General features: G+C 44.7%; 1 protein-coding gene across 2 annotated transcripts in view; it reads left to right on the top strand.

The window, feature by feature from the left end:
* Window positions 1-22,829, top strand: part of LNX1 (ligand of numb-protein X 1) — a 124,571-nt gene that overhangs the window by 10,612 nt on the left and 91,130 nt on the right. For both annotated transcript variants that reach the window (XM_057729037.1, XM_057729036.1), the window contains exon 2: window positions 7,332-7,824. In XM_057729037.1, coding sequence (XP_057585020.1) covers window positions 7,433-7,824 — 392 coding nt within the window. In that variant the 5' untranslated portion in view covers window positions 7,332-7,432. The remainder of the gene's footprint in view (window positions 1-7,331; window positions 7,825-22,829) is intronic.

The following is a 22,829-nucleotide window of genomic DNA, read 5'->3' as shown; positions in this document are numbered from 1 at the left end:
TGCAAGGAAAAGATTGAGACCCACAGAGGTGCTTGGAAGCAGAGCTGGGTCCTAACCACAGCCTTGACACCCTACTCTCTCTACCTGAGTCTCTAAAATAAATGACAAGGCCATGAGTAGGTGAGGCAAATGGGGCACTCACCTTTGGGTGCAAATTTTAAGGGGGCACCAAAAAAATTTAGTAATCATGATAAGTAATATTTTAATGTATTTTTTTTAAAAACCAGAAGTAATGCAAAAAATTCATGGTGAAAACAAAAGATCGAAATTTACATAAAAACAGGGATTGGTAGCTCGTTATCTAAAGGTTATTTAAGATTATCCCTTGGTCAAAAGAAATTGTCAAACATGGCAATTTCCTCAATTGAAAATCACACAGGCAAAGAGGTAGATTTTGAAAATAGTATTGATGGGCTTGCTTTCTTTAAAGCCAGGAAAGTGAAACTAAGGGGAAAAAAATTTTGTTTTTAGTATAAGTGAAATATTTAAACTTAAAATAACATTGTACACTTAATATACATATTTTTCATGTTTCCCACTTTTTTTCAACTATCTTAATGATCTGGGGGAAAATTAACCATTAAAAAATACCCAAAAACATGTATGTCAGGACTCGCATTTCCTTTTGCCTTAGGCTGCAACATGGGCCACACAGTGCTGATGGGATAAACATATCTGTTTTTTGGGAATGTCTTCAGTGGGATTTTTCTGACTGTGTTTGTCATAGGCTAAGCAGGAATTTTCCATAAGCAATGCTTTCTGGCAGATAAGAGGAGAACCCTAATGGTCCAAGGTGACTTCTCAAGCACTTAAGCAAAAAAAAAAAAAAAAAAAAAAAAGCACTTTTTTTTAAATTTTTTTATTTTTTTTAGCAGGTGGGCAGGAAGGGGTCAAGAGCCTCTGGAGCTTCAGGATTTCTAGTTTATCCCATCGCCCACCCCCTGTCCGCTGTCCTTGGCCTGCCACTATTTTAATTTTTTCATTTATTAGTGAATTTTAGTGAAAGTTCATCAGTGTGGTATGCTCTGGATGGGAAAAATTATCTGATTTACCATTTGTTTACATGATTTCCATGTCTGTTGTGAGACGTATGTCAGGATATTTTAGAACAAAAAGAGTTGTCAAAATAAGGGAATGCTTACAAACAAGTGGGGGAGCCCCAAATTCCCCAAATACCATTCGTTCTTCAAATCAGATTATATGCTGAGAATTCCAGTACTGGAACTATTTAGCCATTAAGGTCTTTATTCTGTTTATAGACATCTACCTAATGCCACTAAACATCTTTGCATTTTCTAAACTGTTCCCAGCCCTTGTTTTTGCTTTTAAAAGCATCTACTTCTTTACTTTATGACCCTTAATTTTTTTTCACCCTCTGTGGCCAAGGATTTCTTCAGTCCTCAGGGCAGTGTCCCCTGTTCAGCCCTGGCAGGACTGCAGTAACAGCTGGGGCGTGTATTGCCACCAAGAAAGCAGATGCAGTCTTTGGCTGTGGGAGCAGTTGGTTACTCCCACTTCACTCTGTCCTGGATGCTCTTCATATATTGTAGGAAGGGCACTGTTAAGTTGGGAGCTTGCACAAAAGTGTGGTCAGCCTCTTGGAGTCTGGAAACCTGAAGGAATGTTGGATGCACCTGAGACTGCTGAACCTAGGAGAGGCCCTGGGGTCTGGTCTTCAAATAATTGAAGGATTTCAGGAACTAGGCATATTCTGAATGGCACCCATGGAGGGGGTGGGCAAGTTCCAAGGAGGCATATTTTTGGTCAATATATAGAATTTCCCTTCCTAGTAGGTTAGAGCTATCGAAAGGCAGAATGATCTATTTTTTTTTTTTTTTTTTTTTTTTTGGGGGTACACCAGGCTCAACCAACCGCTTCCACACACACATCCCCATACTCCCTCCCCTCCCCGACGCCCCCCCCCTCGAGTCCCCCCCACCCTCCCCGCCCCAGCCCTCCAAGGCATCCCCCATCCCCGAGCCGGACTCCCCCTGCCACACAACAACCCCCCACTGACCATTCCACAGCCGGCAGCACACACACGTCCGCGCTACTCTCTCGCTTCAGAATGATCTATTTTATAAAGTAACAAAGGCTTATTTCATTTAAGGACCATCTCGCAAGGCTCCCTTTCAACCCAAAAAGCCTGTGGCTACCATATTTCACGGGTAAAGAACCCATGCAGGCCGCTGCCATTCGACTACAAAGATACATTCTTTTTAACATTATGAGGTCCTATCACTATTGTTGGAATAGTGCACGTGACTCACGCAGCGATTCAAGAAATGCTTTAGAGTCACGTCTTGACCTTTCAGTAGGAGGGAAATGTGAACTTGTCAGTGCAGCATGCCAGATGACACGTTTATCCAACACCTTTCCAAAGTGGAGTATGTGGGTTATTCTGACTATATCAGGGAACTATTTTCTCTAAAGCCAGTGTGCATTGAAAGGAGAATCAGTGGAACTATAGCCACTAGGGACCCCATTGTTCTGGTAGGTTATCTCATGCAAAATTTTTTCTACTTCCAAGTTGGCTATATCCCAACGGCTGTTCTTTTTCTGTGTGTGCTTTTTTATCATCCGGTTTTATTGAGATATCATTGACATACAGCACTGTATAAAGTATACAGCATAATAATTTGACATACACGCATCATGAAATGATTACCACAGTAAGTTTAGAGAACATCCATCATCTCATATAGATAAAAAAATAAAGGAAAAAATTGTTTTCCTTGCGACCGGAACTCTTAGGATTTGCTCTCTTAATGTTCACACATAACATACAGCAGTGTCGACTTTATTAATCATGCCGTACATTATATCCCTAGAACTTATTTATCCTATTACTGGAGATTTGTATCTTTTGACTACCTTGATCCATTCTCCTTCCCCCTTCTCTGGTAACCACAAATCTGATCTCTTTTTCTTTGAATTTGTTTGTTTGTTGAAGTATAATTGACCTACGACACCATGTTAGTTCCTGGTGCACTGCATACTGACTCATATTTCTAGATTTCTAGACACTACAAAATGACCACCACAATAATCTAGTTATGTGTCACCATATGAAGGTATTACACATTATTACTGATTCTATTATTTCATCCCGACTCCTTCATTTTGTAGCTGGAAATTTGTACCTCTTCCTCTCCCTCCCGAAGGCTGTTCTTAAGGGTATTAAGTCTTCAGTCTATTGAATTTCCCAGTGCAGGCGGCAGTGTACATACGACCTCCAATGAACCTCTTGGTGGCAGACAGTGCTGATTCACATTTGCTATGAAATGTATCTTTGTTGACAACCACAAACATTTAGAATTTGAAAGTTAGGTAGAAGAACTTCTGGACAGATATCAGGCAAGATAAACTAGTGGGAAAGGAAGCAGGAATTAAGGACACACAGAGATGGAGATTTTGTTATTTTTCCTGGCACTTCCTGGCATGACATTAGTGGACTACCTGTCTCTGTAAAAGTCCCGTCAGGCTTCTATTCCACCCCCAATCAGAGGAGAAGGAGGAAAGATGGTTCCTAAGCCACAGTAATGTTGTATCAAGGCAGAATAAGATTCCCACCCCCACCCCCCATACATACATCTGAGGAGGGACTCTACGTCTTGCTCTTTCTCACTCCAAACTGCAAAAAAGCCACCCTGCACCTCTCTCTTCTTACCCCAGCCAGGACCAGCGTGCTGACAGCTGACTCACTGACTAACCTGGATGGACAGGCCCTCTCGCTCACTTTTAGGGAGGAAAAGAGTTTACCTTTTAAGCCTTAATGATGTTTGGTTATTTCTTCTTAGTTCATCAGCAAGGCACATATATGTCTAAACACATGATACATCATACACGTTTATTAGATGTAAACTGGAAATATGAAAACATCAGGTAAATGATATTAATCATATTGTTTTAAAAGTTTACCTAGTTCCTAAAAAAAAACTCTACCTCGTTGTTTCTTTAGAGCCCAAACTGTTTTGTCAGCCAGTTCTTTAAATGTGTCTATTCATATAGGCTTTATTTAGTCTAAAGCAAAGTTGGAAAATATATGCAGCAGTGTTTACATTAATATTATATGAAGACTCTGGTTTACTCACAGGGGCAGTTGCCAGGGAATTCAAATTGGTCTCAGATAAAAAAGAAAGAAAAGAAAAACAAATCAGCGTGGGAGCTAAAACCTGCCATTTTTGCTTGCCCCAATCCACTCATCCTGTCTGAGGCATTTTGGCATTCAGTAAAGTCAGAATCTTTTCATTCTGCAATGTGGCCTAAAGAGATTTTTAACCTTCTAATTTCCTGGGGGTCTTTTATTTGTTGTTATATTTTGGGATTCTGACTGATCATAGTCAAAAAAGATCCTGGGAGAAAAGTAGCAAAATGGTGAAGAGCAGTAAGGAGTCAGGAGCTCTTGCTGGTTTGTTTCTTTTTTGGTGCAACTGACAAGTTACTTACCTACCACACCTCAGTTTCCTCATCTGTTAATTAAAAACAAAACAAAATCCCTGGGGATTTGTAAGGATTAAATAACAAGTATATAAGGCCTCAGCATAGTGCCTGGCACATGGTAAATACTCAAAAAGCTATTATAAAGGGAAAAAAAATTTTTTTCCCAAAAGCCAGCCTCCCCAAAATAAAACACCTCCACTTTATTAGCATAGAATCATAGAACTCTTTCTTTTTCTTTTTTTTTTTTTTAGCTACGTTGGGTCTTCGTTGCTGCACGTGGGCTTTCTCTAGTTGTGGGGGGGGGAGGGGGGCTACTCTTTGCTGTGGTGCGCAGGCTTCTCATTGCGGTGACTTCTCGTTGCGGAGCATGGGCTTTAGGCTCTCACGCTTCAGTAGTTGTGGCACATGGGCTCAGTAGTTGTGGCTCTACGGCTCTAGAGTGCAGGCTCAGTAGTTGTGGCGCACGGGCTTAGTTGCTCCGCATCATGTAGGATCTTCCTGGACCAGGGCTCAAACTCCTGTCCCCTGCATTGGCAGGTGGATTCTTAAGCACTGTGCCACCAGGGAAGTCCATAGAACTCTACTCCTGAAAGGGATTCCATAGGATCTAGTTTGGTGGTTTGCTTTGCTTTTTTTTTTTTTTCCCCCTTCCTTAAGCCACGGTCCTTTGAACAGAGTATCATGAGAAACCTAATGTGTGGAATAAAAGTGGAGCTGGGTCTGGGTGGACTGGAAAAGTGGACACAGCCCACCACTCCCCTTCCCTTCCCTGGAAGACCCTGAGGCATCTTACACACCTTCCAGAGCAGAGTGAAAACCAAAAATCTGGCCCAACTCCACCTTTTAATCAGCAAGGGAATGGCCTAGAAATATGACCTTGTTTTTCCAGTGGTCCAACCAGAGCTACCACCTGCATTCCTATCAGTCGCCCATACAGCACAAGAAAGAACATGTGGGAGTATTTGACCCAGCTCTCATAGGTCTAATGATCTAGAGCTTTAGTTCAAAATATGTGAACTTTGCTTCCTATAGCAGATGATAACCTTTTGGGTGGCCCATTTCCATTTTCATGTTTATTTTTCAGCTGTTTTTCATGCCATTTAAATCATTTCCTGTGTGGTTCCAGTACCTTCTATCAGTCTTGAGGACAAAGAGCAGCTGTGTAGGTTTCCTTGAATTTGACTAGGAACTACTTCACCCCCTCCTGCACCCTCTACCTTATCTTCCTGTGGTCTCTTTGGATGCTACATAAAATGCTGTGATTTCTAAATGTTTTCATATTTGGGGTACTTTACTTCCACCTCTTGACCAGCATTCTTCAAGGCGTATTAGCGCAGTACAGAAATGTAAACACGAAGCTGATTCAGTGAAAGTTTGAAGTCAGTGTATTTTCTTTTCGAGATAAGGCCGTATTTGCCCAAACAACCTCGGACTTTATTTGGAAAAGAAAAAACTGTAACACAGTTCATGACTGCTGTGCTGTTTCCAAACGTGGCTAATTTCCTGTTAGGTTATTCGTGTGTCCTTGTGTTCCTGTGGAAAGCTCAAAGCCATTTTATTTGCTTTCCGAAAAGAAGAAAGTTGAGCTGCGGGCTGGGGTCCTGCAGGGTCCTTCACTGTCATGAGCGTTGACCCAGAGTCCCCTAGGGCCGACCTCTGTTTGCATTGCTTACCTGGGCTTCTCGTCACTGTGTTCACGTCCACCTGCCCCGGACCGGGCACTCCGTGAGGGCAGGCGTGTCTTTTAAATCTCTCTCTCAGTCTCCCCCACGGCCCACTTGCTGCCTAGCTCAAGGCTGGCGCTCAGAAAAATGCTTATAGAAAACAGAGACGTTTATGATTATCGTTGTCACTAATCTCACACTACTGCAGCCCATTAATAAAAATGATGTGAAGGCCAAAAAAAAAAAATGTTTATTAATTGATCAGGAAACTTCCTAGATGCTAATCAGGCTTGCTGAAAATTCCATTTTAAACTCCTACACCAAAGGAAAATACGTAGTGTGATAGTATTCTAGTAGTTTGAAAAAAATGTATATACTTGAATGAAAGAGAACTATTAGAACAAAGCAAAAAGACCCCTTAGAGGAACTAGAGCTTTCGGTTTCCAGGCCAATTGAGCTAGACTGGAGACGGAAGGACTTCAGTAACAAAAACAGGTAAGAATAGTTCACATTTATTGGGCACTTACTATCTTCCAGGCATAATTCTGAGAGCTTTATGTGTCATATCTCATTTAATCCTCACAACAACCCTCTGACGTAGGCTATTATTATCCCCACTTGACAGACATGGAAACAGAGGCTTAAACCATTGGCGCACAGTGGTGGTGGTATTTGCCCAGGCAGTGTGGCTTTAGATCCCACTTTATCCCTGCACGACTAGGTAAATGAAATGCATGCAGAAGAAAACAATGCTTTCATCACTGTGAAAATACAGTGGCCTCAACAGCTCTCATTTCTTGTCAGATGATTTAGTTGAAGACTCTGAGGTCCTATATTTTCTGAGTTGAGGAGAAAGGAAAGACAGATTCGAGAAAGCCATCCGAGTTTTAACTGTTTTTCCTCTTGTCCTGCTCTGACAAAGAATTTTATAAATCACTGGGCTATTTTATTAACAAATTACATTTCGTAGGACATATTTCTGGGCACGTCCCAGATTTTACCCCAATTTTTACCACACCAACATGAGGACGTTAGGGTAAATATTATTCCTGCTGGGACAGGTGGTTAAACTGAGGCACCAGCAGACAAGGCTGCTGGCCTCAGGACAGGTCATCCACCTGCGTGGGCGCTCAGCCCTGGCCTTCTGAGTCACAGCCCAGTTCTTTCCACTGGCAGCCCTGCTTCCTGTCTGTAACCAAGATGAGCAGTCTTATTCTCTTTTAGGTTTGTGGATGGCTACTAGAAGATCTTGATTTGTTCCAGAGGAAATACTGTTTTCCTGGGTTGGTTTCGTGTGGTCCTGCCCCGCCCCCACCCAGTCGACCATGAACCGGCCGGACCCTGCAGAGGGCTCTGACTCCCGCCCCGCACCGCCGTGCGTGGTGTGCGGCCAAGCCCACTCGCCCGAGGAAAACCACTTCTACACCTACACAGACGATGTGGATGATGACCTCATCTGCCACATCTGCCTGCAAGCTCTCCTGGACCCTCTGGACACTCCCTGCGGACACACCTATTGCACACTCTGCCTCACCAGCTTCCTGGTGGAGAAGGACTTCTGCCCTGTGGATCGCAAGCCTGTGGTCCTGCAGCACTGCAAGAAATCCAGCATCCTGGTCAACAAACTCCTCAGCAAGCTGCTGGTGACTTGCCCGTTCACGGAGCACTGCGCGGAGGTGCTGCAGCGCTGCGACCTGGAGCATCACTTGCAGACGAGGTAGGGAGGGGCTTCTCCTTGGCCAATCCTAAGAAGCCCTTCCCTCAGGGCGGCTGCTGGAAGGGCGGGGTGTTCCAGGGCCCAGGGGCTCCCTGAGATGCCTATGTCTTTGCCTTCTGCTTTGAAGCCAATGGAAGGATTCATTCAAAATAAGGAACGTCCTAGGTGTTTATGGCTGTGGTTCAGGGTGAGGAAACGGTATGTGGTAGAGTTGTGGGGTGCGGGTGTCATATGTGTGTTTATAGGATTGAGGTTTTTTGGTAAACTGAACATAACGTAAAATTTACCGTTTTCAGTATACAGTTCAGTGGCATCAGGTATATTCACATTGTTGTGCATCCGTCACTATCATCCATCCATCTCCACAGCTTTTTTCATTTTCCAGAACTAAAACTTCATACCCATTAAAAAAACAAAAACAAAAACGAAGAAAATCCCATTCCCTCCTCTCCAGCTGTGGGCAATCAGCATTCTACAATAGTTTCTGTCTCCATGAATTTGACTGCTCTAGGAACCCCATATAAGAACCTCATTCAGTGTTTGTGCTTTTGTGACTGGCTTATTTCACTTGTGTGCATTTGAAATGTGAAAGATACTGGAAAATTTGATGAGCAGATTTCTCTGAGGCTCCTGGTCCCCAAAAAGATTTCCTGGGGGCATTGTTTATCTTTTTATGTAAGGGGAAAATGTCCCCCAGTTTTTCCCATGGTTATTAGAATTTCCTCTGTATGGGAATTGGCAATGTCCAACTCTCCTTTGAGGAGATATGAGGGATTTTCAACTAAGTTTTTAAAAGGAGAAACTTAGGAAACCTTTGTCCTTCAAGCAATTTGTTCTGCATATTTTTCAACCAAGGTACACACACTGGTGGCAGAACAGTGGTCTGACCGCTCCTGCTGCTGGCCTATGTCACCCGCTGCCCCGTCCGCCCCTTACTTTGTCCACTCACGCTTTCACATCCCTGAGTGTTCCTCGTGTGGACGGCCTCAGGGGCGGCCCTGGGTCTTGGGCATAGGACTTACTCTCTTAGAGCATTTAAGGTGCTTAATAAAGCATGAACAATAATGCCACAGTTATTTTGTAAGAGGAAATTTGGAAGCTGGTGTTTACCTTGGTTCGTGTTGTGATGAGGGTAAAAGGCAGGTGCAGGTGTTTTTTCTAAAGGTCACATTCCTTAAGTCATGAATCTGAGTCTTTGTCTTTGGGGACCCGCAGAATCTCTCACGTGGAAGTTAGCGTCCAGAGCAATGGTCTGGGTGTAACGCTTCACACATGTTTTCCACACGATGACATCAGTGAACTCACTTTCTCCCCTAGACGTTGAGCCGGATGTATCTATCTCAGGTCTGTGGGCTGCCGCAGACCCTCTGATTGGTGGTGTGTAAACTAGGATGTGCCTCTTCTCTGATTGCCCGGAAGGGAGTGTGGCCAGGGGAGAAGGGGTAAGGGCGTCTGTATGTGATCCTTGCTGCAGATTTTACCCAGGTAGGACAGGCAGTGTCTGGAGGGGAGCTGGTCTCGGGTCAGAGGTGAGGTGCAGACACATGCTGATGCAGGGCCAGGGCCACGACTGGGGTCACACCGGGTAGGGGAGTGAGGTGCGTGAGGAAGAGAAAAGGCCGCGGGAGACCTCCCGCCCACGTTCCCGTGTCCCCGACGTTCACCCTCTGTACATTTGTGTTTGGAAGCTGTACTCGTTTCCTATTGCTGCGCTCACAAATGACCATAACCTTAGCGGCTTAAAAACAACACGAGTGTGTGATCTTACGGTTCTGCGGATTCCAAGTCCAACATGGGTCTCACTAACAGCAAGGTGTTGGGAGGCTAGTTCCTTTTTGCTCTAGGGGAGAATCCCTTTCCTTACGGCCCGCAGCTTCCAGAGGCCACCTGCATCCCTCTGCTTGTAGCCTCTTTCTCCATCTTCACAGCCAACAGTGTAGAATCCCTCTCCCTTCTTTCTCTCCCTCTCCCCTCCTTCCATCACCACATCTCCTTCTGTGACTCTAATCCTCCTTCCTTTCTTGTATGAGGATGTTTGTGATTACATTGGGATCCGCTCAGTGAATCCACCTGAATGATTCAGGCTCCTTTCCTCAAGACTGAACTTTGTCACATCTGCAAATCCCTTTTGCCATGGGAGGTCACATGTTCACAGGGTCTGAGGATGAGGAGGTGGACATCTCTGGAGGGTGGTCTTTATCCTGCCCACCACGGGAGTTTTGTCGGGGAAGGGTAGAGAGGAGAGAGACAAGGAAAGAGATAGAAGTGCTCTCTGGAGAGAAAGTGAAAACACAGCAGCCCTTCCTCATCCCCTGATCAAGAACTGATTCAGGGCCAAGAATATCCCTGAAATTTGGGATAAGATGGTACCTGGATCTGAGAGCAAAGGCGGGACAGAACGGGTGCAGGGGAAGGGCTGGGAAGAGGCAGTGAGAGGGCCTCTGGGGTCCGGGAGAGAGATGACACAAGTGCACCTCAGCTGCCCAGAGTGGGCATCTCATTCCCCTGCACACGCGGGCCGTGGGACCCACACACCTCGAGGAAGCCTGGGGAAGAGGCCTGCCACACACTCAGCTGATCACAAGATGCACATGTGGAAGCCAACAGCGAGGAAGGAACCCAAGCTCATTGAAATCACCTCTGAACTGCGGCCTCAGGGTCCTTCACAGGCCCCATCGGCAGCCCTTAGTGAGGAGGAAATGCTCACGGAATGGAGGTGTTGGGCCTTCACACTTGCTGTGACTCTCTCCACACTTCAGCTTCCGAAGTAGGTTGAAACCAGCATTTCCAAAAATATGTTACATTTGTTAGTCATCAAATGCTTAATATACACGTCTTTTCCTCCGGTTCCCTGAGCGTTTTATCAGCTGGGATTCAGCATTTGGAGCTAATGCAGACCCTGACTGCAGAGCCCTCTGGGGACGTTGGCAGTGGACGTGGTGGGGGAACAGCAGGGGGTCAGTTCGATGCATCTCTCTTGAGCCAGATCAGCAGTGGGAGGGTGTGTGGAGGCCTCATTTTTCCTTCCTTGACCCTGGGTATTCTTAGTCTCAAGACCACATCTTTGTACAATGTCATCATCTGCATATAGAATTTTTATCAAGGATCCACAATAGGCCAGGCCCGGAATGAAAGAAAAATCTATATAAGCCATGATCTCTGCCTCTGAGAAAATGACCTTTGAAGGTAAAAGAGAGAGTTTGCAGACCCACGCACATTGAATTGTTTCATGGGACAAGGCACCTTGCCTCTGAGTTTCTCTCTCATGAAGATAATAAAATGGGAGATGGTAAAGCTGACCCTCCTTCAGCATTTCCTAGCACGAATAAAGAGCTCATTGTTCAGTGTTTTGAAAACAGCCCCGAATGAAAACGCCGGACTGAAGGCTGTCTAGGATTATTTCCTTGATTAACTTTAAACCCAATGTCTTGGAAGTTTCTTCCCCAAAGACCTACCCTGGAACCTCTCCTGACCTTTTCTATCAGGGGCCCTTTTTCTGTAGCATGTTCCGTAAACACAGGCTCAGCTAGCTGCCTACAGGACAGGGAAGGTTTTGCTGCCAGGGTGCAGGTCTGGGGGGTATTACCCTATGGAAAGGTGGGCAGGTGACAAGTCGTGTTGGTCACATCAGCCTGGCTCAGCATCTCCACTCTAACTGCATTTGACATACATCCTTCATGTGACTTTCCAACCCTGAACCCAGTTTTCTCCTGGCCCTGCCTGGCTGAGAGTTGCTCTTTTAGCTCTTCTGGGCATGAAAGAGATGAGGCAATGCTTCTGTATTACTTTTTGAGAGAATCATTGAGTGCCCATCAGATTATGCTCTAAGCAATTCTTTAAAGAAACCACGGTCTCCTGGGCACTTATTTCCAGAAATCTTCCTTACCTTTTCCCTTTCTTCCTGGACATTTTATTATCTATCCATATACGTGCTCAACCTCTGCTGTCACTCTCATAAAAGTTTGGAGTCCTTTTTTGCTAATTTGCCTCTAATCAAGAAAGATTGGTCCCAAAAATGGTCTCTTTAACGGAGTTGAATTCTCTTTCATTCAACAAATATTTACTGAGCATCTACTGTGTTCTAGGCACTCTGGTGAGGATACAGTAGAGAACAGGAGCAGTAGGACTCCTGCCCTCAACGAGTTCCCTGTCTAATGAAGAGTAAAGAGACAAGAAAACAGGAGGTGATTGCTGATGTCTGAGCTGACTGTCAGGATAAATAGAAATCAGACAGGCAGAGCCTGGGAGCAAGGATTAGGGTTAGGACTGTTTACTAGCAAGGAAGCTACACAGCAATCCATGACCATTTGCAGGTAGGGTTTTATTTCCAAAAGATTGTATTAGGTGATTACATCTGATGACAAGTAATAGAAAATTCAAGTTATGTTGGTCTAACTATGTAAAAGTTTTCTTGTTCTCATTTAACACAAAGTCTGCGGCTAGGAAACCCGCAACTAGTATGAGGTTGCCATGATGCCATCAGGAATCCAGGCTCCTTATGCTTTTCGATCAGCATTCATTCTCAAGTTTTTCACTTCATGGCCTCAAGATGGCTGTTCAAACTCCAGCATCACATCTAAGTTCCAGGCAGAAAGAACCAGGCAGGAAGGGTAAAATGCAATGTACAAAGTGAGACCCCCTCCTTTGGTATACCTCAGAAACTGGTACAAGACTGTAAAGCAATTACATTCCAATTACATTCCAAGAGCTAAAAAAAAAAACCTGAGACTCCCTCCTTTAAAGATATTTCTGGCATGCCTCACCCAGGAATTTCTTCTTTTACCTTATTGACCAGTATCATGTTACATGGCTGCCAATTCATGGGAGAGGCGAAGTGCATTACCACCATGAACAAAACCTGGGTGCTGTTAAAAGGAAGAAGAGGAAATTAGATATTGGATAAGAAATCAGCAGTTTTTGCCATAGCGACAGAAGCAACAACAAAAAACAATACCTTCATTTTTATATTGCATTCGTATCCATTAATACATCTTATCCTTTTGAAATACAAGGAGATAAAAGGCAGACATCCTTCTTTTTTCACAGAGACTTGAAGATGCAATCTGACCTGCCGAAGATTATTAGAAATACAATCTAGTACACTCTGAAGCCCACAGCGTCTGTTATATACCATGCTGCTTATGACTTATGCGCTATATAGTAGAACCTGGACATTGAAGAAGAGTATGTCCCAGGACTCTGTGAAACTCTGTATTCAGGAAAGACTGTAACATGTCATGTCCCTAATAGAGCAGGAGGAAAGAAAGGCCAGGACGAGAATAGCAAAGCCTCTTGGAAGTAGATACTGAGCTGGCAGCTAGGCTCATCCACGATTGCCAGTGGCTGTTAATAACAACATTTATAACAATAGCTAACACTCATTGGGTCCTTTGTTCTTACTGGCATTATTTCATTCCACCTTCATAACAACACTGTTAGTTAAGCATACTATTATTGTCTTTCCTTTACAGAGGAGGATACGGAAGTTCAGAGAGGTTAAGCAACATGCCCAGTGTCACACAGCTCATTCGTGGCAGAGTTAGGGTTCAGACTCAAGCCTGTTTGACTACAGCATCTAAACTCCAAACCTGTCTTCCTTTTTATGACTCTACACTAGCTCTGACTCACTCTTACACACCAGACAAAGGGAATGGAATTCAAATTAGGAGCGCAGAAAAAGTGTAAATTAATAGATGCCGTGCTTTATCAAGGTGGCTTATCTCAGATCTAAAGTGTAGAAGTTACATCTGTGCATTCTTGGGGTCTACTGTAGTTAACTCTTTCAGCCCCGCCTCAGGCGAATGTGGATCTCTGATGCCAAATTCCCTCTTACTGCACTGTTTATTGCACTTGGTCTCATCCTGTTGATTTTTTGGTCTGGTTTTCTTGCTGTGAAGTAGAGTTTGCTGTAATTGCTTGGTAACCATTAATGTAAATATCGCTTTGAGCCATTTCTATAAAGGCCTTCAGTTAGCGAAACGGATTTTAATTTTCGTAAATATACTATGAGATAAAAGGAGAGGAGTCTGGGGCTTCTGTGGCATTCCAGAATGTAAGCATGCAAAGAAGTCCTAGTGTTAAGATAGACAGTACAGTCTAGAATCACAGATCTCAAAGCTGGAAGAGATGATATGGCCCAGCCTCTACAGAACCAGGTAGGCAAGCCATTGTTAGCTGCATTTCAAAGATGAAATGACTGAAGCTCAGGGCTTCAATGAAATGCCGAGGATCCTACAGCTAGTATCAGAGCCTAACTCAGTTATTCAGGGGAGCAGGAGGAGTGGAGTGACTTTTGTTCTTACAGATCAGGAGCCTGTCTACAATGTTTGGACAGAACTTTCAAGGCTGTTTGTTAGTCTCAGAATGACACAGCCTATTGTGACATAGGGACAGTTTTCAAACATAACAAGGAAGCCATCACTTCCCTTTATCTCTGTCAGTGTAGTCAGGACAGTGACAGGTGAAGTATGTTAAATGCATATTCTAAATATACGTGTATAGGTGGAGTTGGTTTACATTAACATTCCTGTGTCGCAGTATCCAAAGACTCACTTTGAGCTCATGTCTCCAGGCTGTGTTCCAGAAGTGCTGATTTCATCCAGTGTCTTCCTCCAGCAAGCCTGAGGACAGCTTCTATTTTCTTATTCACACGGTGGGCTCTGAATGTGCCGTGTTCATGCCCTCTTCCAACACAGATTAGCTTCCAGCCCATCTGCTCCTGGCCAGTGATGTAAATGTACCAGCTGCTTCCTGAGAACCAGTCGGCATCCTGTAGGAGGGGCAGGTCCCTTTCCCGGGCATCAGCCTGCTTGCTCTCAGCCTAAGCCCTCTTGCCAACCATGGTGGGTCTCTCCGTTCTCACATCTCCCCATCTGAGAATCAGCGCACACAATCCTCTTATGAACCCGTGATTTATCAGCGCAGCTCTAGCTAAGGGCTCTAAGTGCGATTCTCTATGATCTACTGATTGTGGGAACATGGCAAGGGTTGTTTAAAGGGACTGGGCTGGGCCCCTGCAGCTGACAGAGAGAAGGTGGCTGGGGAAAAAGCTGCACCCTAATCGGAAAATGAAGGCGCTTCTGTTGCTGGTCCTGCCTTGGCTCAGCCCCGCCAACTACATTGACAGTGTGGGCCACCTGCACTTCCTGTATTCAGAACTGTGAGTCCCCCTCACCGTGCCTGCCTGTGTTTGTGTATTGGGTATGTCGGGGGTGGGACCTGAGTCCCTTCCTTGGCTGGTGTGTCGGTTTAGAGGAATTAACTCCACATGCACTAGATGCACTTGGACAAAACACCCTTGCAGCAGTTTCAAGCAGCGTGCTTAGCTGTCTGTGACTTAACAGAAAAACACCATCTTAGTGATGCAGTGCTTTCCCAACAAGGCATTTTTTTCCCTGCTTCTGTGCCAACACTGCTTTCTCTTTTTTGGTACTCTGCTTTATCTCAATAGATGTGTCTTCTTCTCCTTCCATAAATAGAACCAAAGAACGGTTCCGAACAGAGGCTGCGTGCACGGATGTGCAGTCTCCGTGGGGCATTTCTAGTTATGAGCAGGTATCAGCTTTTTTTGAGATGATCGGTCTCCATACCTGAAAACACAAAGAGTGTCAGTACATTTTTACCTATGTGTAAAAATCTACCTCCATTTTGTTTTTATTTTTGATAATTTTTATACATGGGAAAGCAGAAAGAACCCGGCAGTGAACACCCATATTCCTATCACCTAGATTTAATGATTCACATTTTGCCATTTTTGCCTCATTTGTTTTATTTTTTTACAGAAGTGGTTTGGAATAGATTGCAGTCATCATAACATTTCACCTCTAAATATTTCAGTATGCATCTCTAAAAAAGACATTTTCCTCCATGACCTATGTCCGTTTTGTAAGAGGAAATGACTCAGGCCCCCAACCTTTACAGTGATATTTTTCTGGCTCTTTTTGTTAATAAGCTTTTAAAGAGGATTGCAGACTGACGTGAACAGCTTCTAGCAATCAGATGAAAAGTGCTGCTGTGTGTGCCTCAGTGTTCAGAGTATTTACAAAAATGTAGTTCTCCTGACTCACCAGACAGGTAAAAATAGTAAGAGTTGGCTTGTGTATAAATTAGAGTCAGTGGCCAAGTGAAGAGGGACTCCAAATAGAGTCCAAACAGCCCAGACTAGAAAAGCTTGACTGGTCAGATAGAGATTGAGATCCCTACATTTTTAGGTAAAACTAGTGCCTCTGTTATAGTTAGCCAGACTAACCAATTTGCCCAGCATAATAGATGCTCAATAAATGCTCTATAAGTAGAGAAAAGAACGAATGACCTGGATCTTTGGAGGCATGTCATTCGTTTTGAGCACTCTTCATTTCAGGGTTTCCTGGTCCTACCTTATTGGAATGTAACCCCAGGTCCCCTTGGATAAGAAGGTTCAAAGAGAAAGTATCTGGCTTAAGCCTGAATAGTGAGCATCTCTGGGGGGATGATGACATTGTGGAAGCTTTCCTAGAAAAGTATACAGTGGCAGAATTCATTGGGATTGTGAAAAGGCCCCTCCCTCTCTGTTGATGGATGGCGAAGGTATCTATGAAATCTAGTGCCAGAAAGCATTCCTCCCCACCCCTGTCAGCCGCACCTCTCCACCTCCACTCCCCACTCCCTGCCTCCGTCTGCTCTCCTTGTCTGTTGCTATATTAGTTTCCTAGGGCTGCTGTAACAAATGACATACACAAAACAACACAAATTTATTCTCTCACGGTGCTGGAGGCTAAACACTTGAAATCAAGGTGTCAACAGGGCCACACTCTGTGAAGGCTGTAGGGGAGAACCCGTCCTTGCCTCTTCCAACTTCTGGTAGCTCCAGGCCTTACCTTGGCTTGTAGCTGCAACACTCTAATCTCTGCTTCCATCTTCACATGGCCTTCCAGTGTGTGTGCTCTCCAATCCTAGGTCTTCTTCTCGTCTTCTAAGGATACTTGTCATTGGATTTAGGGCCCACCTGGATAATCCAGGATGATCTCGTCTTGAGAGCCTTAGCTTCATTGCATCTGTAAGGCTCTTTATCCAAATAGGGTCACATTCACAGGTTCTGGGTGGGATATCTTTTGGGGGCCAGCATTCAACCCATGACAGGTGCTAATGAGGAACCTTTCCATTGAGTTACTTTCTGTTTTATAGCCTAATTAAAGGAAGTGCTCTTCATACTGGCTCACAGTTTTCTTTTCTACAAATACATGGATCAAAGGCAACTTTTCTGTTGCATAACTGAGTTATCGCAAGCTGGCCATTCTTTCAGAAATGTGAAGCAATCCAGGAAGCATGATGCCAGAAAATTGCAAAGACCATGTTTCCATAACTGATTTGACAGAACTTTCTTGGGAGCTTCCAGTTGCTAGGGATGCTTTATAAGAGAATTGTGTGCAGCTGTTACCTTATGCTGCAGGTAATAATGAACTAATCAGCGAGTTAATGACACATTTCAGGTGCTGTGGCAGGTTCTGGATGGAATGTGGGCAGTAAAAAATTAGTCACACTGCCCACCCTTGAAGAGTTGAGGATCTAATTGAGAAGAAAACATTTATACAGATAAGAAATTAAACAATTATCCAAGGCTTATTAAGGGGGTAAATCTTTAAACAGTAGGGTAAGTAACCAGTTGAGACTGTGCTTGCAGTGAAATTGACCAGGGAAAGCTTGGGGAGAAGTTGGGGGTTTGAGCAGGATCTTGAAGTCATTAGGGAGGAATGAGGCAGAATCAGAGAAGGACAGAGAAAGTGTTTCAGGCAGGGTCAATTGTTCTGGCAAGAAAGGAGGTGGCTGTGCTTGTCAGCAGAGGTTGAGAGCCATGTGTGGTACTGCTGGGTCCGCTCAGCATTGTCAGAGCAGGGGCCATGGGTGGTGAGATCCGCTGGGATCTCGAAGGAAGAGTGGGCTCACTGGGAAGCGTGGGAAGCCAGGCTCCCCCCTGCCACCCTAGTCTGAGCTTTGGCATCCGGGCCTTTGGTGAAGCTTGCCCTGTGTCCTGAGCTTCCAGCCGCAGATCTCCTCCTGGATTATTCTTTCTTTCTGACACCAAGGCTCTCTCAGGCTGAGTCCTGTTTCCTCGGAGCCCAGCTGGAAAGCTGGAGCTAATCCAGTAAATGGATTCAAGTTTAAGATGTGGCACCCAGAGGTCTCAAACTCAAATGCCTACAGGAACCAGGCAGGAATTATCTAAACATGTGACTCATTCGGGTATAAGGCTACAGGAAGAGGTGAGGCCTGGAATCAACTACTGAGAAAATATACATATATATACACACGTGTATATATATGATGTCTGAAGGCATTCAGATTCAACTTAGGCCAAAGTAAAACAAAAACACTGTTCAATCCAGCAGATCACTTCTGCCTGCCTGGTTTGGCCTTAAGGACCAAGAGTTTATGACCCTGGGCAGCTCCTTCTTTAAACATTTCCATTGGCACCTGTTGCCATGACCCAGAGGAGAGTGAATTCCACAGAAGAAGCCTAAAAACCAGAGTATTTGGTATAAAGGAGTCCCAATCAGAGGTTAGGGGATGGGGAATCTAGGATTGCTCTTGTCTACACAAAGCATGCCATAAAGGTCAAGGGCAGCGCTTTCTTCTACAAGCCCTCACTCCCAGACTCCCACGAACACTTTCTGAACTTCCTAGAACCCCCCAAGCAAATTTAGGAAGTAGACTTTGAGTCTCATGGGCGTGAGCAGGGATCCAGCCTTCTCATCTTTCTGGGTCTGTTTACAGCCTCACGCGTGACAGGGCTTATAGGTGAAGTCCTGGGAGCAGCGTGGGTTCTGAGGACCACCCACATAAAAACATAAGAGGGCCGGGTTTGTCTTTTAAAATGCAGATGTTTGGGCACTAAATCAGTTCACTGAAACAAAAATCTTGGGCGGGGGCGGGCGTGCATGTTCATGCTTAAGTTCCCCAGGTGATTCTTATGGGCCCACACTGTTTTCATGCTTAACAAGCTCCCCAGGTGACCCTTATGAGCACTCCAATTTAAGAACCCTTAGGTCCAGCTCAGACCTCCCCCGCGGAAAATCATCTCTCAGACACCCCTGCATCTCCTCCGCCTTGCATCGCCCGCAGCGTTCATGTCTGTCTCCTCTGCCTGGTGAGTCCTTAGAGGGAGAGCTTTTTGCGAGATGTTAATTTCTGTACACCCAGCTTCTGTGTAGTGCAGGCTTAAATTGAAGTAAGTGGAATGAATTTGCCTCATGTCTTGGCCAATTTCTTGGCAAGCTGGCCTCATCTTGGGTTTTGCAGGAAGCAGCACCGGGCAGGAATAGCTGAGGGTGGCTGTTGCTCTGGTCAGTGACCTCCCATGGCTTTTGTAACGTTTCTTTAGCTAGTTTGTGTAGCAAAAATCCCAAGGAAAAACCGTAGAGTTTGGCAGAGTGGTGAGATGCATTTTATGGTACATCCCTAACCCTCAAAAGCCGTTTACAGAAAATGGAAAGTTTTGTCATCTTTCCCTAGCCTTTCAGATTTCTAGCTCCTACAGCCCCTGAAAATACTTCTCACTTCGTATCGTATTTTGGTGGATGCTGTGTTCGTGTGCATGGGGTAGAGTCTGGGCGAGTTTTGGGTAGGCATGCAGTAAGTTGGAGCCCTGTTTTTCAAAGTAGGTAACTGTCCTTTGTTTTAGAGATGAAGGTATCAGTGAGACAGCTAGGCATGGTCGCTGGGGGATGAGAGATCCCTGAAACTGGTGCTACTGCTGTAGCTGTGTGGCTTCTCAGGAAGTCAGGCAATGCTGGCGCTCTTTCTAGCTTACGGTCAAATATTCTTGGTTTGAAACTGGCATCCCTATGAACAGTATCCATGTGTCTGGAGAGAAAACTTATGCTCTCTCCCCTGACCCCTGTAGAGATAGTAGCTCTAAGCCCGGAAGGTTTTATGCCCCCTAGAGTTTGTGCTTGGGAAATTAAAATGAACGACTGCAGTTTTGCAACTTGAATCATTTAAGGTTGTGGAAGGATGTCTCCTGGAGAAACTGCCAAGAGCAGCAGGAGTTACGAGGCAGCCCTGTGTGTGTCCTTCCTGGGAAGTGGGGTAGGGCCCAGGAGTCAGAGAAGCAGAACACCCACCACGTGTCTCGGGTCCAAGGATCCCAGCCACCCACCGCTTCCCTAGCAGCACTTCCTCGAACCAACCTGCAAAACACACCTCTGACAAATTCCACGGTCTTCGCTGGGGTTCACAGAGTAAAAAGAGCCTTAAATCATACCCAGCTGAGCATTCTGGGCTCTCAAGTGAGAAGATGGTTTGCCGTGGTCCGACTTCTCCATTTCCCCTTCTCTAGGTAAAGGCCGTGCAGCAACACAGCCTCCTCCCTGCTGGCTTCAGCCACGCTTGGCCATGAACTACACGGGCCAGGGAGGCATCTTTTTTTTTTTTAAGGGCTTTGTACTAAATGGAGATCCACACAAGGCGTGTCTAGATTGTTGCTGTTGGATTCTTTCTTGTGTGAATGAGGAGGAAGAGGGTTGAGGGAGAGGAGTGCAGTGGGATGATCTCAGCATCCTTTTCCTCTTCACTTCATTTGCACTGTGTTAACGACTCTCAACACTTTCCAAGTTTAAACGAATAGGGCAAACTCTATGGGTTTGCCAGGAAACACTTTCCAAGTTGAGTCTCAAAGAAATGGTTTCTTTTTCATCAAAATTGAAAAGGAAAAAAAAAAAAAACCTGCTGATCTCTGGATTTTTCTCATCCTATGTTTTGAGAATCTAAAGTTGAGTTTAGATTAGAACTTAGAAAGAAGGAGGTAGAGTTTACAGAGGAAATGGAGTGAGGCAGAGAAATCCAACTCCAGTGGAGAGGAGCAAGGGCCAGTCTGGGGGAGCAAAGCCAGGGCCCATCTGGGTTCGGGGACTCTCAGTGTCTTTCAGAGCATTGCAGCTCAGCACACCTCTAATAGGGCATTTTTCCTTAAACTTACAACTTGTATATTTGGAAGGAAATTGAAGCCACATGTTCCTGATTCATTTACACTTCACTCATCAAAATGGTGCTTTGTAATGATTCTTTGTCCAAAGAGCCACAGTGATCCTGTTTAATGGTGTTATTTTTTTCTCCTTGAGAATTAGCAAGTTCTCTTTTGCCAGCAGAAAAGCAATGCCCGTCTCAAACCATTTGCTTTCTGGTCTAAAAGCAAAACCTGAGGGCTTCAAGGTACCACTTCAATGCTTGGCATATTGTGTCTTTCTTGGTGTCACCTGACTATGTCAGGTGGATGAAAAAGTGGGGACTTTTTTTTTTTAATATCAGGCCTCATTGATTGCTATGTTTTATTTTTTTTATGATAAATCTCAATGCCTAAGTAGAGTGTAGGGAATCCCCATGTACCCTAATACGTATCTCCAGTAATTAACAATTCATGGATGTCATTTTTCCTCTGTATCCTCCTTTGAAGCAAATCTCAAGCGTCGTATTTCACATGCAGACGTTTTAGTATCTCTCAAAAGGATAAAGGTTCTTAAGAAATGTAACCGTAACACTCATATCACACCACAAACAACCATAATTCCTTAATAGCAAATATGCAGACAGTTCAGATTTTCCCTTTGGCCTCATAACTTTTTTATAGCTGGTTTGAATTGTGAGCTCAATAAAGTTTACACGTTGCCTACGCCTCCCCCTCCATATTCCGTTGGGGCCAAGGGGTTCTCGAGGTAAATTCTGAGGAATGTACCTTTGGAAAATTCCCAATACTGGGTCAGTAGCTGAAAAAGAAAAATACAGCAGTTATTTTAATTTCCTCTCAAATTGAGGGGAGATGTGAAGAAGGCAAGATCCAAGACACTGAACAACCTTGTGAGTTTAACTAAGTTTAACCAAGATGGGTGTTTTTGGTGCCTTTGTCACCCAGAAGCTTTAAGAGAGGGAACTTAAAGAGGATGGGGAAATATCTTCTCCCTAAGGTGATGATCTCTCAGGTTTTTTTCATCACAGATGCATATCAATAAGTGTGTCATAGGTATGATTATAAGTTATACACATGTATTACTGTATTACATCCATTATAAGACATACGAAAATATTTTTGTTAAAGGGTCAAAAAATTCTACATAAGAGTTCTATGACAGTCTCCCCACAGTCCTCATGGGTGTCAACCTTTTGGAGACCACCTTGGAGGAACAGGCTTTCAGGACTGGTTGGCATCAGAGCACAACCCCTTCATTAAAGTAAACAGAGGAAATTTCCCACTGCCATCCTATGGGATTGGCCTTGGAAGGAATAAGGCAGGAAATGGCCCTTTTCTGCAAGCCAACAAAAACTTGGAGGCCAAAGAACCAGACATCTTGTCTCTTAGTTGTTTTCCCCGCTTTTGACCATCATTCCTTATTTTGTGCTGCCCGTGTGGACCCCACTGTCTTCCAGCTTCATCTGTCCTGAACCGCATCTGCTCTCGTGAACCCCAAGAGTGGGTGCAGGGCAGGGTCCAGAGTTGTGAAACCTGAAGCATTTAGAAGAGTCCTTTTTTTAAAAAATCATGAATTCATGCTGGCTGTGTCCCCGGTCTTGTTCTTGGAAGGGCTCATGCATGCCTTGAGGTATAATCATCAGTCTTACAGAGACCCCCCTTCCTGCGAGAGCACTGAAGTCCCACTGTCTGTCTGTGTCCCCTCTCCCTCCTCATTTTCTCTTTTAGTTCCCTAAAGAACCAGCTCTGGGAATTCCAGTGCCCCTCTAATCCCACTGCTCCTGTGTTTAAGTCCTGCATTTCCAGAGCTAGAATGGTCTTGATGATCAGTGGGCCACGAGAGTACCTGTGGCCCCTTCACCACCCTCTTGCTTCATTGGCAGTTCTACCCAGAAGAGTAAGAGAGAGAGAGACCAGGGCCCCAAGACCATGAGTAAGTCCTTTTGTCACCCTGAAATCCATAATCAAGTGGCCCATCACCAAAAGGTTGGAGGTGAGATAACTTAGTGATTAAAGGCACATGGCTCTGGAGTCAGGCTGACTCGGCTTCCTATTCAGTCTCTGCCAG

The sequence above is a fragment of the Hippopotamus amphibius genome, chromosome 3, assembly GCF_030028045.1.
Source record: "Hippopotamus amphibius kiboko isolate mHipAmp2 chromosome 3, mHipAmp2.hap2, whole genome shotgun sequence".
Taxonomy (NCBI): Eukaryota; Metazoa; Chordata; class Mammalia; order Artiodactyla; family Hippopotamidae; genus Hippopotamus; species Hippopotamus amphibius.
Note: the sequence above shows the minus strand (reverse complement) of the source record. Positions and strands in the feature narration are given on the sequence as shown.